At 43.7% G+C, this 17719-nt stretch overlaps 1 protein-coding gene across 3 annotated transcripts; it reads right to left on the bottom strand.

The window, feature by feature from the left end:
• Positions 1–551: 551 nt before the first annotated feature.
• On the bottom strand, positions 552–12347 carry COX18 (cytochrome c oxidase assembly factor COX18). 3 transcript variants are annotated; one of them, XM_069976778.1, is made up of 7 exons: positions 12187–12347; positions 10402–10891; positions 9714–9814; positions 7879–8045; positions 5012–5130; positions 2772–2879; positions 552–772 (listed from the first exon to the last, which is right to left on the bottom strand). In XM_069976778.1, exons 2-7 carry the CDS (start codon positions 10879–10881, stop codon positions 599–601), a joined length of 1149 nt encoding a protein of 382 aa, XP_069832879.1. In that variant the 5' UTR covers positions 10882–10891; positions 12187–12347; the 3' UTR covers positions 552–598. The 3 variants fall into 3 exon arrangements, with proteins under 3 accessions (XP_069832879.1, XP_069832881.1, XP_069832882.1); XM_069976780.1 differs by lacking the exon at positions 12187–12347 and having other exon boundaries at positions 9714–9818; positions 10402–10489; XM_069976781.1 differs by lacking the exon at positions 12187–12347 and having other exon boundaries at positions 9714–9818; positions 10407–10487.
• Between the last annotated feature and the right edge of the window lie 5372 nt (positions 12348–17719).

The following is a 17719-nucleotide window of genomic DNA, read 5'->3' on the forward strand; positions in this document are numbered from 1 at the left end:
CAATTATGCACTGTGTACAGTAGCCCCGCCCCCAGTGCACCAAAACACCCAATTGGCATAAAGATTAAACTAATAGCAGGGAAATGGCGTTGAGGATGCAGTTAAGAAATATACCTTCATCGCCCTGTGCACAATAGACACATATTAGCAGGTGAGGTTCTTCTAACCTGCCGATAGTTTCCCTTTAATGCCTCTGATGCAGGAATCTTCAATATCTGGAAAGTCACTACCAATGCACAACAGTATATAAAGAATTATAAAACATATACTCCCATCGAGACAATGTCTCTTTTAGGGAAGGAACTCTTGATTAAATTCTAAATGAGTAAAAGTTTTTTTATCACATAGTAAAATGTCTCACCGATACATGTTCTATCTTCTATTGTGAATAAGAGGGGTATATGAGATTTGCAAATTATTGCAGTTGTTTTTTTTCTTACATTTTACACACTGCCACAACTTCTTTAGGACGTTGGGTTTGGTAAAATGGAGAGTTTCTGCTCTTATATACTAGGAAAATACACAGAAAATACACTAAGATTTTTCACGTTTTAAAAAGGTTTATTTTCGTGTACAATGATGACGTTACATTAAAACATTATTTCTTCAGTATATATTTTGCTACAAATGCAGCCAGGAGGTCCTTATAAGGCGTGTCGGAGTCAGTCTTTGTGGGGGGAATACGGAACAGGCGACGAACAGCTGGAGCACGCAAGAGCAGATTGTGAAATAGACCCACAAAACTGGATGAAACCCAGTAGAGTGCCATACTCTGCAAAGAAAAAAAGATTCATTAACAACCATAAAAAAGTCTTTAAGCGGGCTAAAGAGCAATCTTTAAAGCGAATCTGTACCCACAATCTGACCCCCCCCCCAAACGCTAGTACCATCAGATAGCTGCTTTAAATCCAAGATCTGTCCTGGGGTCCGTTTGGCGTGGCCTAGAGTACCCATGTCCTAGCATTATGAGACCCTTCTGTCCCTCCTCCCCGCCCTCTTCATCATTACGAATGCCCCTAGAACAATTTCTCCTATTCCTCACCTGTCTGAACACTGCACATGTGCTGGATCGTTAAGGCATATGTGCTTTGTTCAGACAACTGATGAATAGGAAAAATCCTGGCCAGGGGCATTCTTAATGATGAAGAGGGCGGGAGTAGGGACAGAGGGACGCAGACACTCTTGGCCACACCAATTTGACACAGGGCTGCAAGTTTAAAAGTTGTTTTATAGGACAATAACTGCAAAAGCAGCAATCTAACGGTACAAGCGGTTGGGGGGGGGTCAGACTGTGGGTACAGAGTCGCTTTAAACTCACGTACTTGAAAAATCTTACCGGATTAACTCATTATACACAAATAAAGTTTACCATTGATACAGAAAAAGAAAACCCTGAGCACAGTATACCTAGGACAAGCTGGTTTAGTCTAGCCTGAAAGAATTTTCCAGTAAGAATCGTGTCTCATGTGGTTATTGTATATAATGATACTTGTGGTATACCGAACAATAGTGCACAAAAACTAAATTGTGGCACCATTGCTTGTTATTGCTGACTTTCATATTACTTTGATTAGCCTCTTAATGGCTGCCAAAATGACTTTTCACGGCAGTCATTAAGGGTTCTTAATCTAGGTCACCATCTTTTTACGGCAGGCTTAGAATAAGGAATTGCGCTCAACATAAAAAAATAAGTATTAGGTGTTGCCACACCCGTTATGACTCGAACAATAAAATTATATTATCACTTATACCGCACAATGAACGCAAAAAAAAAAAAGCTTGAATTTTTGTAGCATGTTATTCCGCCTCCCAAAAACAGTGAAAAAAATGGTACAAATAAAAAGTACAACAATAAATAAGCCCTATATGGCTATGCTGGTGGAAAAAATAAAAAGGTTATACCTGTCAATAAAAAGGTCATACCTGTCAATGCTGGGTAGATATTGCACTGAAGGGCAATGAAAGCAGCTGACATAGTGTAACTGTCATTTAATTTTATTTTTTTTGCAGAAATTTTTAGTACAAGCGATTTTAATAAACTCTGTAATAAGTTTTATTAGGCAAAGAAGCCTCTTTCTATACTCAAAAAGTTTCCCAGCATCCCCCCCTCACTTCTTATCTGTTCATTATCAGGCAAAGCCGTCTTCATTACTGAGGAGCAAAGTGAAGACGGGTTTATGAGTCCATTATAACCTATGGAGGGGGGAGGCGTCTAGGGGGATGAGTGAGCAAGAAGAACAGACAAGTAGCCCATATGTTTGGAGACTGTCTGGGCACAAAAAACACTGGACTCAGAGGTCAGAAAGGTCAGTGCTTATCTGGGAACTTGGTGAGAGAAGACTGCAGGATGTTGTGCTGTACAGTGCTGCCTTTTCTCCTCTCTGTGGTCACTCACTCCCCTCGGCCCCTCCCATCTCCATAGAGCATAATGGACACAGAAATCCAGCTTCATCTGAAGTGAGGGTGGGGGGAGTAAAACAGCTTTTTGAGTACAGGAGAAAACTCTTTTGCTTAATAAAACCTATTACAGAGTTTCTTAAAATTGCTTGAACTATTCATACTATTCATTGATTGCTGAAAAGTGACATTTCAATGACAGTTACACTTTAAGATGCTGCCTTTTGTACTATATCCAATAACATCGGGAGGTATAAACCGTTAAATACACATTCATGAAACATTTAAATGAGGTGAATGTTATAATCTCACATTATATAAATTATGACACATGCAGGGTTCCTATATGAGGGCCCCAAAAGTGAGTTACTTACTGAGGGAACACTGGCAGCAATAGGAATCATTACAATAGAAATTACTCGAACAATGTTGGTTACGTATTTCTGAAATCTAGACAGCTCCACTGTCCGCAAGGCAAACATCTGTTTAGAGGTGAAGAAAAATGGGGCATTTTTGAAACGTCTATTATGCGTGATAACATTGGCATCATCTGTATATTTTCTAGTGTTTAAGAGCCTGCGGCTAATGAAACGGTACAAAAACAATAAAGAATTACAAGATTATATACAAAAGTGCCCTTTAAAAGTTAACCTCTTTTAGTAGAGAGGGAAGGCTGGATTCTCTAGACCAAATGGCTTGAACTAATGGTCCGTTTACACTAAGCGATAATTCGCCCAATCAATCGTTTATCAATCGATTTTGAAGCAACGATTTGGTATTTTATAACGATCAGCGTTATATACAAATAAATTGTTAGAAAAATCGTTATTGCGCTAGTTTTTAAGATCACTTAAGCCCATCTCATACATAGGGAGAGTCTTTGAAAGACTGTTTACACAAAGCGATCTACGAATTTTTAGAGAACGACCAACGATTTGAAAACATGTCGAAAGATCACAATAAACGAATTTTCGCACTCGTCGTTTGATCGTTCGCTGTGTTTACACAAGCCGATTAATCGCTCAAATGCGATCGTCACAGCGAAAATTTGAACGATAATTCTTCCGTGTAAACGCACCATTAGGTATCTTTGTTCTCAAACCGAACACATTCCCATTGATTTAAACTTATTATTCCAGGCAAGTTTCCCACCCTTTAAAGCGACTCTGTACCCACAATCTGACCCCCCAAACCACTTGTACCTTCGGATAGCTGCTTTTATTCCAAGATCTGTCCTGGGGTCCGTTCGGCAGGTAATGCAGTTATTGTCATAAAAACAACTTTTAATCCGGCAGCGCTGTGTCTAATGGCCGGGGCTTACATTTGTATATGCATTAGGCTGGCACCACCTCTCTGTTCCTCCTCCCGGCCCTCCTCATCATTAGGAATGATGCAGGCAGATTGCTTCCTATTCCCCACCTGTGTGTATAATGAACATGGGCTGGATCGTTAATACACCTGTGCAAAGCTCAAACAGCAGTAAATGTTCCTGGATCATTCCTAATGATGAGGAGGGTGGGGAGGAAGGACGGAGAGGTGGTGCCAGCCTAATGCATATACAAATGTAAGCCCCGGCCGTTAGACACAGCACTGCAGGATTAAAAGTTGTTTTTAGGACAATAACTGCATCCCCTTCCGAACGGACCCCAGGACAGATCTTGGATTAAAAGCAGCTATCTGAAGGTACAAGTGGTTTGGGGGGTACAGATTGTGGGTACAGAGTTGCTTTAAGGGTCATTTCATACAATGCAATGTACACCTGTGTACCTGATTTTCACAACCACATAACAGGTCAAATCGACCAACGAAAAGAACCTAGAGCTGGCCCAGGAAAGGCATATCTGTAGTGTAGGGTGAGAGGTCACCTTACGTGATGGGATGTTACACACTATATTATCACATGGAACCTTATTCTGTCTATAAAAATATATACACAATGCAAAAACCTTCGCATTTACAGTGTGCTAGAGTACTTTGTATGCCTACATCTGTATTTCAGCCATGGCTGCACGCACCTACTTAGTTCTATTGGATGTGCTAAAGAGACCTGTTAAAAGTTTGGATCAGTTGGAGGTCTTGGTGCTAAGACCCACATTAATTGCTTGAACAAGTGTGGAAGACTGGCTGAGCACTTCCCTCCCCGTTACGCTACAGGAGATGGCCTCTATGGATTGGGAGCATTCACACAGTTCACAATTACAGTCAGTGCATAGAAGATTTGATACAGACCAGAATCACAGAACTCCCATCATCACGATACATGATGTGGCCGGGAGCTCCAAATCTGCTTAAACCTTCTCGCCGCTGTATCAGTACAGTAGCACATAGATTTAAACAGTTTCGGAGCTCCAAAAATCATCCTGAATCATGATGCCGTTCCGTAGCACGTGGTCCATATTTACAGAACGTGTGAATGCCTCCTAAGTCTTTGGCGCGGGTCATAAGGATGATTTTAAAAAATAAAATAAAGTCTTTTTTTTTTTTTTTTTGCAGGAGCAGTGCCAAGTGTCAAGTGGTTCTATATGGTATAGTCCTGAGACAGTCCACATTTAAAGTGGCTACATTTGGGAAAATAATAGAATAAAACAAAAAGTTTGTTACTCAATATCCATACCTCAACTAGCAGCAAGTTGATAGAGCCCAAAAGTACTGGGAGAATCCAAGTGGAATCTGGCATTGTGAGGTCTGGGAACCACAGCGCTCCCCCATTCTGTAGCTGCCTGTGAACCAAATCTGAAAACAAATGATAACAAATGAAGGAAATGGTTAATATAAGGCCCTATTTCTATGGTACAAAGATTACCAGTGTACAACAGTGTATAACTGCGACTACACCCTACCACTGGGGTTGTAGGAGCGGTTATAGGAACACTAACAGTACTAACATAGTAGACCTGGAGGACTCCACTAGGCCCTCAACTGCAATGACTGGCACTGTGAATGAATGCACAGAAGTCATAAAGAAGTTTCCATGATTAATGATTAAAGGTCCTATTCCACCAACAGATCTGACGACAGATTATCTGCCAAAGATTTGAAGCCAAACCCAGGAACAGACTATGTAATCAGAGAACAGGTCCTAAAGGAAAGACTGGATTTCTCCTCTTTTCAAATCCACCCCTGGGTTTGGCTTCAAATCTTTGGCAGATAATCTGTCATCAGATCTGTTGGTGGAATAAGGCCTTTAGGCTAGCTTCACACGTACCGGATTCACAGCGGATTTCACAATGTGAGTTTGCAGCGAAATCCGCTGCGAATCCTGGTTGTGTGAAGTTCTTTGGGGTTACATATCCGCTGCAGAATTTTCATTTCACTGCCAGTATGTGACCCAGTCCCTTTAAGCCCCCACTGCCCCGGAACATAAATTACCTGCTCGGCACAGCGAAGGCTGGGTTACATATCAGCAGCAGAATGAAAATTCCGCAGCGGATATGTAACCCCAAAGAACTTCACACTACCAGGATTCGCAGCGGATTTTGCTCCGAACTCGCAGAGTGAAATCCGCTGCGAATCCGGTACGTGTGAAGATACCCTAGGTCAGTGCTTCTCAATTCCAGTCCTAAGGCCTCACCAACAGGTCATGTTTTGAGGATTTCCTTAGTATTTCACAGGAGATATAATTATACTCAGTGCATCAGGTATCATCACAGCGGCTCTTTGTATGGGAAATCCTAAAAACATGACCTGTTGGTGAGGCCTGAGGACTGGAATTAAGAAGCACTGCCCTAGGTGGTATTCCAGCATAACGGCATCCCCACTGATCAGCCATATATAATAGGGATGGGATTTGCGCAGTTTGGAGCAAGACGTACAGGAAAACCCTGCCAAATACACTAAGGGCTCTCAGACATATAATAAATCTGAAACTAAAAACCATAATGTGTAGGGATTTTAATAACCTGACAATCTTAATAAATCTGAGCCAATAAAAACAAAACAAAGTTTGCAAACAGTGTCCCCCCCCCACCACCACCACCACCACAACTTAGGGGGCTTGCACACATTCCGTGATTACAGTCCATGCATGGAAGATGTGCTACGGACTGGGATCACGAACCTCCCAACATCATGTATCATTAGGATGCCGGGAGCTCTGCAACTGTTTCAATCTTTGTGGTAGTGAACTGACACAGAATATCATTACAGTACCATGAAGATTTAAACAGTTGCAGAGCTCCCGGCATCATAATGATACATGATGGGAGTTCCAACAATCCATTCCACTGCCTACTGTGCACGGAACATGGGAATAAAGCCTAAGGCTATGTTCACACTACATAGAGAATGCCTTGAGAAAGCGCCTGACGGCGAGAAACGTGCGTGGGCGGGGAGTGAACCCCTCTCAGATGCTGTCTGATGAAATAAAGGTGAAGTGCCGTTCTACGGCTTCTTTATATTGTATATTCATGGACTTCTGTCAAGAACAGAGCACCACCAGGACCATCTAAGGTGAAGGTAATACCTATCTGACAACGTGGGGCAGCCGTGATCCCGTAGTGCCGGTGTAATCTCTGTGTGTGTGTGATATATTTTCGTAAAACTACCGATTGTAGAACTGTCGATTGCAACAACGGCTGTGATTAATACGAAAATATACGTTACGTTGCCGCCTATGGAATCCAGGACGGAGTGTATACACATAGTTTACACTCTGACGGGATTCCTAGCGGCACCGCGAGAAACTGACATGTCAGTTTTTTCTATTTATTGAATAGCGGACGCAGAAAACCCTGTCAGTGCACACTATGGAGCGAGCGACTCCGGACGCAGGGCCCATTGTGTGCAGTGGGAAGTTCTGATGCAGGCGCGCACGGATGTGTCCGCATCAGAACTCAGCTGCGCTAAAGATTATCCGGCTGGTACTGCAGTACCGGCCGGGATGATCTTTTCTGAGACCAGCCGTTCCGCAAGAATGTCCTGTCTCATACAGTGTGTGAACATGGCGTAAGGCTGGATTCACACTATGTTTTTTCAATCCAGTTTTTTTTCATCTGTTTTTTTGTAAAAAAAAACAAAAAAAAAACGGATGCATCTGGTGTATCTGTTCGGATCAGTTGTCCATTGACTTACATTATAAACGAATGGATCAAAATGCATCAGTTTTTTAACGTACATGAGTCAAGTATGCTTTTTGGTACGTTAAAAAAAAAAAGGATGCATTATGATCCTTTTTTTTTATAATAGCAGCCAATGAAAAAAACGAATAAAAACAGATGCACACAATTATATCCATTTTTCAATCCGTTTTTTTGCAGAACCGGATGAAAAAAAAAAAATTATTGCAAAATCGTACTTTGAACCCAGCCTTAGGGTGGGTTCATACTATGGAATTTGAGCGGATAAATTCCCCCGAATTCTGTTGCTAAAATGCGCTCACGGCCGCGCGCCTTTCCGCCGGCTCCATAGACACCATTCTATGGGCCGGCATAAATATAAAGGACACGGACGGGACAGATACTAAAAGTGGCAGAATAATATTACCTGTGTTTGAGCCGTTCATATTAAAGCTGAAATTCCTCAGAGCCAAGGAAACAAAGATCCACATGGGTATTTGGATCCACATGATGAGACTGGCCTTAAAGGGGTGACAGTTATCCCGCACATAGAGCTGCGTTATTAACCTCTTCATGTTTTTACGAAAATGAAACCTACCATTAAAAAAACAGATTACAAACATAAAGACCCAGTTATATAACAATGTAATGTCAGCTACTAATCCCAGAATATTCTAAAAGGACAAAGGTAAAGAGAACACTCAAAATCCCACTAAACAATGCAACGTTATTAGTCACAGAACACACAATGGGGTCATCTTTGAGTAAGTTGTGATATGTAAAGCAGCTCTCCCACCACCACTTGTCTCAACTAGGAGTATAATGGTGGTCATACACCTTCAGTAACCGACAGCTGCTCATTCGTCCGTCAGTTATCATTCCCAACCGAGTGTTCTCTATGGGAAAGGGGAAGCTCTAGTTGGTTTCACATATATCCCTAGTAATGTTTCTTCCTACAATATGTATATTTTGCTCCTGGAGAGATCGCTGGTTTCACATATATCCCTAGTAATGTTCTAAGACTCCTAGTTGGAGTGAAACATTGAATTGAAGGGAAAGCTGGAGCGCATACACATAGTAAATGCTCCTGCCGGGATCTCTAGTGGCGTCACAAACAACTGACATACATTGAATAGCGGCCGTAAAAATCCCTGTCAGTGCACACAGCGGAGCAAGTGGCTCCGGCCGCACGCTCCATAGTGTGCAGTGGAGAGTTCTGATGCGGGTGCGCACGGATGCGCCCGCATCAGAACTCAGCGGCTCTAGAGATCATCAGGTGATCTTTTCTAAGGGTCACGGAACGGCTGGTCTCATACTAAATGTGAGCATAGCCTAATAAATAAACTAGACAAGCCTTTCACCTGCAAGACGAAAGGTCACAGGTTATCTATCAAACGTGTAACATTTAAAGCAGAATATTCCAGTCTGGTCTTGATGGTACTGAGGCATACCAAGGTCTGTACAGCTCTGTGTGGCTTTGAGCTACATTGTTTTATTAAATCCATTTCTACTCAACTGACTAATGACTGCCCTTCACTGTCCGTCCATCCCATAGACTCCATTCTATGGTCAGGCAGATTCCGCCGTCCACCCAAAAAATTACAGGTTCATTCTTCAGGCAGACGGTGGAATCTGCCTGACCATAGCATGGACAGACAGTGAAGCGGGGGCGTGTGAGGACGAACAGCGGAATCCACGTGATTTCCTTAGTGTGAACATACCCTTATTGCTGGGTTCACGCAGCCTTTTTGGCAGTGAGTTTAACTGACTGCGGATAAGTTTCAATCTGTTTTTTTTTTTGTAAGTCAATGGAAAACGGATTCTACGGATTGCATGCAACAGTACAGTACACACCGACGGCTCTCCATGTGACTGCAGTGAGAACCGGGATCGGATCGCAGTGCGTGGCGCAGCAATATTGTTATTCTGGTGCACAGTGTGTGATAAAGTGATCGCAGTACATGGATCAAGGCCGCTGCATCTATCGGGCTACAATAACAAATCAAAACAAAACTGGTCATATTTACTGTTGAGCGGATCTGTCAAAATGTTCAAGTTTGGCAATTTTATCCGAACCGAATGCAGCAGTTGCAGAAGTTGGATGCCGACCCAGCGCTGCCTATGGCCGTATCCATTTTTCCCAGGACTCCCTAGTGCTGCATCCAACGTCTTCATCCACTGGTTTTCCAATGCCGAACGTACTACAGTCGCGCTCAGTTCTAATAACGTGTAGTAAGAGACATCAAAGCATGAGAAACCTACCTGGCAACTTTGTCACTCCAACCATGCTGCTTCCCATACACAGCCACCTCATACCGCAGCTCCTTGGCTAAATTTTGTATTTCTGGCTGTAATTTTTCCACCTAGCTGAAAACAAAGAAAACACTTTAACACAGTCCCAATCACTTCAGTCCTTTAGTGTCCACATCAGCAGGTGTCAGAACGTATGGTGATAAAACGTTGGGACTTCGAGTCCTATCACACGGAGCGATAATCGTCCGAATCGGCCTAATAGAGACACCATCGGCTGATCGTTTCTTTAGGACCAGACCTAAAATCACTAGCCGTTGACCGCACATTGCTATGTGTAATAGCGATATGTGGCCAACAAACAGTTAATACTTCACCTGTCCACACTCCCTGTTTTTTCCTGCGTGCCGGCCATGACCAACAATTGGCTGAGCGGCCTGTCAGCTCAGACAGGCCACTCTGAAACTACAGCGCACTGTGCCAGGACGCATACAGAGCACAGGAGAAGAACAGGAGCGTAGACAGATGAAGTATTTACTGTATGGGCAAAGGCTGCACGGACATCGCTAGCGATAGCTGTGCAGCCCTTGTTAAACAATTAACAGGCCATATAATAGGCCTAGTAAAAATGTGCCGATCTGTTTACAGTATAGTCGTAATATCGGACCCCTACACTTCTATGAAGTAGTAGAATACGCACCTTACCCAGAATGTGCAATTGATATACAGACAGAGGGAGAGTGACAGCGGTCCTCAGTGCTACTGTCGTGCACATTATATTCGCCCACCATGGCAGCCCTGTGACTTCCTGAATAGACATTAGCACATTCTCAGCCAGATGAACAGGAGCAGAGTCGGCCATTTTTGCAAAGACGCCATAATTGCTGCCGATTTCCCCTGAAGATGCGGCAGCAAGAGGAGCTCCTGAGCTGACAGTCCGGTGATGGTGGGAAACAGGCACATAGGGTGCAAGCAAAGGACTCTTACAGCTAACAGAACAGCAGCTGTGACTGTGCAGCAGGAACTGCCCCGGATTGTTTAGTCCTCGATCATGGTTTCTTATGTCGGTGGTTCCAAACGACCTCGCATGCCGACATCTGTTTGAGAACAATACTTTGGAAGAAAGATGTTCAGTGGCTCTGGTCCAAATGGTCAGGGTCTTCATGGACTGAAAAGACATTGCTTCAAGTCTAAAGAAATAATAAATACATTGTATAGAATTACATTTATTCACATATATTTTTCTTTCACATGTATTTCTTAAAGGGGTACTCTAGAGAAAACAAAATCTTTACAAATTTCTGGAACTAGGTGATTTTAATTTACTTCGATTAAAAGTTTCAAGTCTTCCAGTACTTATAAACTGCTGTATGCACTGCAGGAAGCAATGTATTCTATCCAGTCTGGAGAGCAGGTGAGGTTTTGATTTTTTTTTTTTCTCTGAGTACTCCTTAAAGTGAACTGGCGACAACCTGTTTTGCACGCTGGTGTACATACTCTTCTCCCCGTTCTGGGCCATGAAGAAGCATCTTCTGAGATCTATGCGGTCTCCCCCGGTAAGGGGGCAGAAGTCATGCATTCGCTTTCTATGGTAGTGGTGTCAAACTCAGGTCCTCCAGCTGTTGCAAAACTACAACTCCCATCATGCTTTGGCTGTCCAGGCATAATGGAAATTGTACTTCTGTAACGGCTGGAGCGCCTGTGTTTGACACCTGTGTTGTATGAGAACCGATGAAGAAGTTGGTTCCCTTAGAGAATGAATGGTACAGCAGGACATTGCACTCTCAGGGGAGACCTCTCCATTTCCAGAGAAGAGTCTGTCCTCTGTTGTAGAGTTTGCAGGGCTCCCAGCAATCGGACCCCCACCGTCAGCTATTTATCCCCTATTCTCAGAATAATTTGTATTCATAGGCAAACCCCTTTAGTACTGATGCTTGGTAGAACAAAAAGTTAAGGTCATTAAAATAAAATAAAAAAACTTCAGCCATTATAGAGAGAGTTGGGTCAGGGTGCTGTGACCCCCACTAGTTACTAGAAAGATGGAGGAGAAGCCCTGGGCTGTGCCCTTCTTCCTACACACTGGGAGAGGTGGGATACATAGAGTTGCTGGACCCTCTCACAGATCATGCCTCTCATTGTACTGTTCCTATGAAGTGCAATCTGTGACATGGGGCTGGGCTTGCTGCAGGTCCTGAGGGGGCGGGGCCTGACAACCTGACAACCTTTTATACACCTCCCCCAGATATTAGGGTATAGATTACAGCCCTTATAAATGCTGCGAAACTGGACTTTAATAAGCTGCTCTGATCAACCAGGCCAAACCTATAGGGACAGAACCACATGAGTGCCGGATGACTGGGACTGGCCTGGTATCTGCTCACAACATAAACAAGATGTCACACCCAGGAGCCCCGCCATGTCTTATCACTGACCCTTGTACAGAGAACCAGACCCGCACAATATCCCTGACAAGGTGCTGACTTACTGTTAAGCGCGTCCATTCAATCAGGCTATTGCTTATGTGCACTACCACCGCACAGCCAGCAGATGGCGCCGGTGTTAAGGAAACACGACGTTGACCTTGCTCTGCGTATAAGAGAGTCGCATGCTTTCCTTCGCTTTCCCAACTCTAAAATCACGTAAAAGTCCCCACTTCCTGTACACGTCACCGGTGACTTCCGGAGTGCGCGCGGCGCTTCCTTATGACCGAGCGTACGACTTCCTGTGATGGCGGCGTCCTCATAACCTCGGTGGACAGCGGCTGTTCACCTCAGTATTATAGTTGTCCGGTCACACCTCAGTGAGCTCGGACACTGCCAGGCTCTTATTGGCCCCCGGTACTTTCGCCTCATTATATTTTTGATAACGTAAACACAATGAACTATCTACCTGACCGGACACTTTTATATTTCTCTAGTACGTGCAGATTTCCAAGCTAAAATCGCCTTTAATTTTTTTTTTTTTTTAGTATTTTTTTGAAAACATATAGCATTGCTTACCTATCTATCCGTTTTGAAACAGCTAAAAATCCATTTTTTTGTTTGTTCTGTTTTGTGTTTCTGCACTTCCTGGTTGAGCAGTTGTACACAGTACTACAGGTTCCAGAATGCAATGCTTTCCCTCAGCTGTTCATCACAGTCCTCCATCTGCACATTTCCCGCCCAAACGGTTGCAGAACATCTAAGCTGTATTCACACATTGCAGTACTTTATCATTTCATTATAGTCTCACCCACACAGCACGCTGTATTCTCTACCTGTAACACCACTCAGCACGCTGTATTCTCTACCTGTAACACCACACAGCACGCTGTATTCTCTACCTGTAACACCACACAGCACGCTGTATTCTCTACCTGTAACACCACACAGCACGCTGTATTCTCTACCTGTAACACCATACAGCACGCTGTATTCTCTACCTGTAACACCACACAGCACCCTGTATTCTCTACCTGTAACACTACACAGCACACTGTATTCTCTACCTGTAACACCACACAGCACGCTGTATTCTCTACCTGTAACACCACACAGCACACTGTATTCTCTACCTGTAACACCACACAGCACACTGTATTCTCTGCCTGTAACACCACACAGCACTGTATTCTCTACCTGTAACACCACACAGCACGCTGTATTCTCTACCTGTAACACCACACTGTATTCTCTACCTGTAACACCACACTATATTCTCTACCTGTAACACCACACAGCACACTGTATTCTCTACCTGTAACACCACACAGCACACTATATTCTCTACCTGTAACACCACACAGCACACTGTATTCTCTACCTGTAACACCACACAGTACACTGTATTCTCTACCTGTAACACCACACAGCACGCTGTGTTCTCTACCTGTAACACCACACAGCACACTGTATTCTCTACCTGTAACACCACACAGCACACTGTATTCTCTACCTGTAACACCACACAGCACTGTATTCTCTACCTGTAACACCACACAGCACGCTGTATTCTCTACCTGTAACACCACACAGCACGCTGTATTCTCTACCTGTAACACCACACAGCACACTGTATTCTCTACCTGTAACACCACACAGTACACTGTATTCTCTACCTGTAACACCACACAGCACACTGTATTCTCTACCTGTAACACCACACAGCGCTGTATTCTCTACCTGTAACACCACACAGCACGCTGTGTTCTCTACCTGTAACACCACACAGCACACTGTATTCTCTACCTGTAACACCACACAGCACACTGTATTCTCTACCTGTAACACCACACAGCACTGTATTCTCTACCTGTAACACCACACAGCACGCTGTATTCTCTACCTGTAACACCACACAGCACGCTGTATTCTCTACCTGTAACACCACACAGCACACTGTATTCTCTACCTGTAACACCACACAGCACACTGTATTCTCTACCTGTAACACCACACTATATTCTCTACCTGTAACACCACACAGCACACTATATTCTCTACCTGTAACACCACACAGCACGCTGTATTCTCTACCTGTAATATCACACAGCACACTGTATTCTCTACCTGTAACACCACACAGCACACTGTATTCTCTACCTGTAACACCACACAGCACGCTGTATTCTCTACCTGTAACACCACACAGCACGCTGTATTCTCTACCTGTAACACCACACAGCACGCTATATTCTCTACCTGTAACACCACACAGCACGCTGTATTCTCTACCTGTACCACACAGCACCCTGTATTCTCTACCTGTAACACCACACTGTATTCTCTACCTGTAACACCACACAGCACACTGTATTCTCTACCTGTAACACCACACAGCACGCTGTATTCTCTACCTGTAACACCACACAGCACACTGTATTCTCTACCTGTAACCACACAGCACGCTGTATTCTCTACCTGTAACACCACACAGCACGCTGTATTCTCTACCTGTAACACCACACAGCGCTGTATTCTCTACCTGTAACACCACACAGCACGCTGTGTTCTCTACCTGTAACACCACACAGCACACTGTATTCTCTACCTGTAACACCACACAGCACACTGTATTCTCTACCTGTAACACCACACAGCACTGTATTCTCTACCTGTAACACCACACAGCACGCTGTATTCTCTACCTGTAACACCACACAGCACGCTGTATTCTCTACCTGTAACACCACACAGCACACTGTATTCTCTACCTGTAACACCACACAGCACACTGTATTCTCTACCTGTAACACCACACAGCACACTGTATTCTCTACCTGTAACACCACACTATATTCTCTACCTGTAACACCACACAGCACACTATATTCTCTACCTGTAACACCACACAGCACGCTGTATTCTCTACCTGTAATATCACACAGCACACTGTATTCTCTACCTGTAACACCACACAGCACACTGTATTCTCTACCTGTAACACCACACAGCACGCTGTATTCTCTACCTGTAACACCACACAGCACGCTGTATTCTCTACCTGTAACACCACACAGCACGCTATATTCTCTACCTGTAACACCACACAGCACGCTATATTCTCTACCTGTAACACCACACAGCACGCTGTATTCTCTACCTGTACCACACAGCACCCTGTATTCTCTACCTGTAACACCACACTGTATTCTCTACCTGTAACACCACACAGCACACTGTATTCTCTACCTGTAACACCACACAGCACGCTGTATTCTCTACCTGTAACACCACACAGCACACTGTATTCTCTACCTGTAACCACACAGCACGCTGTATTCTCTACCTGTAACACCACACAGCACGCTGTATTCTCTACCTGTAACACCACACAGCACGCGGTATTCTCTACCTGTAACACCACACAGCACGCTGTATTCTCTACCTGTAACACCACACAGCACACTGTATTCTCTACCTGTAACACCACACAGCACACTGTATTCTCTACCTGTAACACCACACAGCACACTGTATTCTCTACCTGTAACACCACACAGCACACTGTATTCTCTACCTGTAGCACCACACAGCACACTGTATTCTCTACCTGTAACACCACACAGCACACTGTATTCTCTACCTGTAACACCACACAGCACACTGTATTCTCTACCTGTAACACCACACTGTATTCTCTACCTGTAACACCACACTATATTCTCTACCTGTAACACCACACAGCACACTATATTCTCTACCTGTAACACCACACAGCACGCTGTATTCTCTACCTGTAACACCACACAGCATGCTGTATTCTCTACCTGTAATATCACACAGCACACTGTATTCTCTACCTGTAACACCACACAGCACGCTGTATTCTCTACCTGTAACACCACACAGCACGCTATATTCTCTACCTGTACCACACAGCACGCTGTATTCTCTACCTGTACCACACAGCACCCTGTATTCTCTACCTGTAACACCACACATCACACTGTATTCTCTACCTGTAACACCACACAGCACACTGTATTCTCTACCTGTAACACCACACAGCACGCTGTATTCTCTACCTGTAACACCACACAGCACACTGTATTCTCTACCTGTAACCACACAGCACGCTGTATTCTCTACCTGTAACACCACACAGCACGCTGTATTCTCTACCTGTAACACCACACAGCACGCTGTATTCTCTACCTGTAACACCACACAGCACACTGTATTCTCTACCTGTAACACCACACAGCACGCTGTATTCTCTACCTGTAACACCACACAGCATGCTGTATTCTCTACCTGTAACACCACACAGCACTGTATTCTCTACCTGTAACACCACACAGCACGCTGTATTCTCTACCTGTAACACCACACAGCACGCTGTATTCTCTACCTGTAACACCACACAGGACACTGTATTCTCTACCTGTAACACCACACAGCACACTATATTCTCTACCTGTAACACCACACAGCATTCTCTACCTGTAACACCACACAGCACCCTGTATTCTCTACCTGTAACACCACACAGCACACTGTATTCTCTACCTGTAACACCACACAGCACTGTATTCTCTACCTGTACCACCACACAGCACGCTGTATTCTCTACCTATACCACACTGTATTCTCTACCTGTAACACCACACAGCACGCTGTATTCTCTACCTATACCACGCTGTATTCTCTACCTGTAACACCACACAGCACGCTGTATTCTCTACCTATACCACACTGTATTCTCTACCTGTACCACCACACAACACACTGTATTCTCTACCTGTAACACCACACAGCACACTATATTCTCTACCTGTAACACCACACAGCGCGCTGTATTCTCTACCTGTAACACCACACAGCACACTGTATTCTCTACCTGTAACACCACACAGCACGATGTATTCTCTACCTGTAACACCACACAGCACGCTGTATTCTCTACCTGTAACACCACACAGCACGCTGTATTCTCTACCTGTAACATCACACAGCATACGGTTACTACCTGTAATGCAGATATTGGAATAAAGTAAAGAACTTTTTGAATTTTATTTTTAAAAAAATTCTTCTAATCTCCAATTATCAAGCATCTTTAACCCTTTAAGGACAGAGCAAATTTTGATTTTTGTGTTTTCGGTTTTTCCTCCTTGTGCATAAAAGGCCATAGCAGTTGCATTTTTCCACCTAAACACCCACATGAGCCCTTATTTTTTGCGTCACTAATTGTACTTTGCAATGACAGGCTGAATTTTTGCATAAAGTACACTGCGAAACCAGAAAAAAATTCAAAGTGTGGTGAAATTGAAAAAAAAAACGCATTTTGTTTATTTGGGGGAAATGTGTTTTTAAGCCATTCGCCCTGGGGTAAAACTGACTTGTTATATATGTTCCTCAAGTCGTTACGATTACTATGATATGTAACATGTATAACTTATATTGTATCCGATGGCCTGTAAAAAATTTAAACCATTGTCAACAAATATACGACACTTAAAACCGCTCCATTCCCAGGCTTATAGCGCTTTTATCCTTTGGTCTATGGGGCTGTGTCAGGTGTAATTTTTTGTGCCATGA

The sequence above is a fragment of the Dendropsophus ebraccatus genome, chromosome 7, assembly GCF_027789765.1.
Source record: "Dendropsophus ebraccatus isolate aDenEbr1 chromosome 7, aDenEbr1.pat, whole genome shotgun sequence".
NCBI classification, from domain to species: domain Eukaryota; kingdom Metazoa; phylum Chordata; class Amphibia; order Anura; family Hylidae; genus Dendropsophus; species Dendropsophus ebraccatus.

Excerpts from the sequence above, each read along its gene's own strand:
- COX18 (XM_069976778.1), bottom strand. The coding sequence starts at position 10,881 with ATGTCTTTTCAGTCCATGAAGACCCTGACCATTTGGACCAGAGCCACT. Across the intron at positions 5,131-7,878 it reads TATGAACGGCTCAAACACAG|ATTTGGTTCACAGGCAGCTA; the intron begins GTAATATTATTC and ends ATTTGTTTTCAG. Across the intron at positions 2,880-5,011 it reads TCAACTTGCTGCTAGTTGAG|ATGTTTGCCTTGCGGACAGT; the intron begins GTATGGATATTG and ends ACCTCTAAACAG.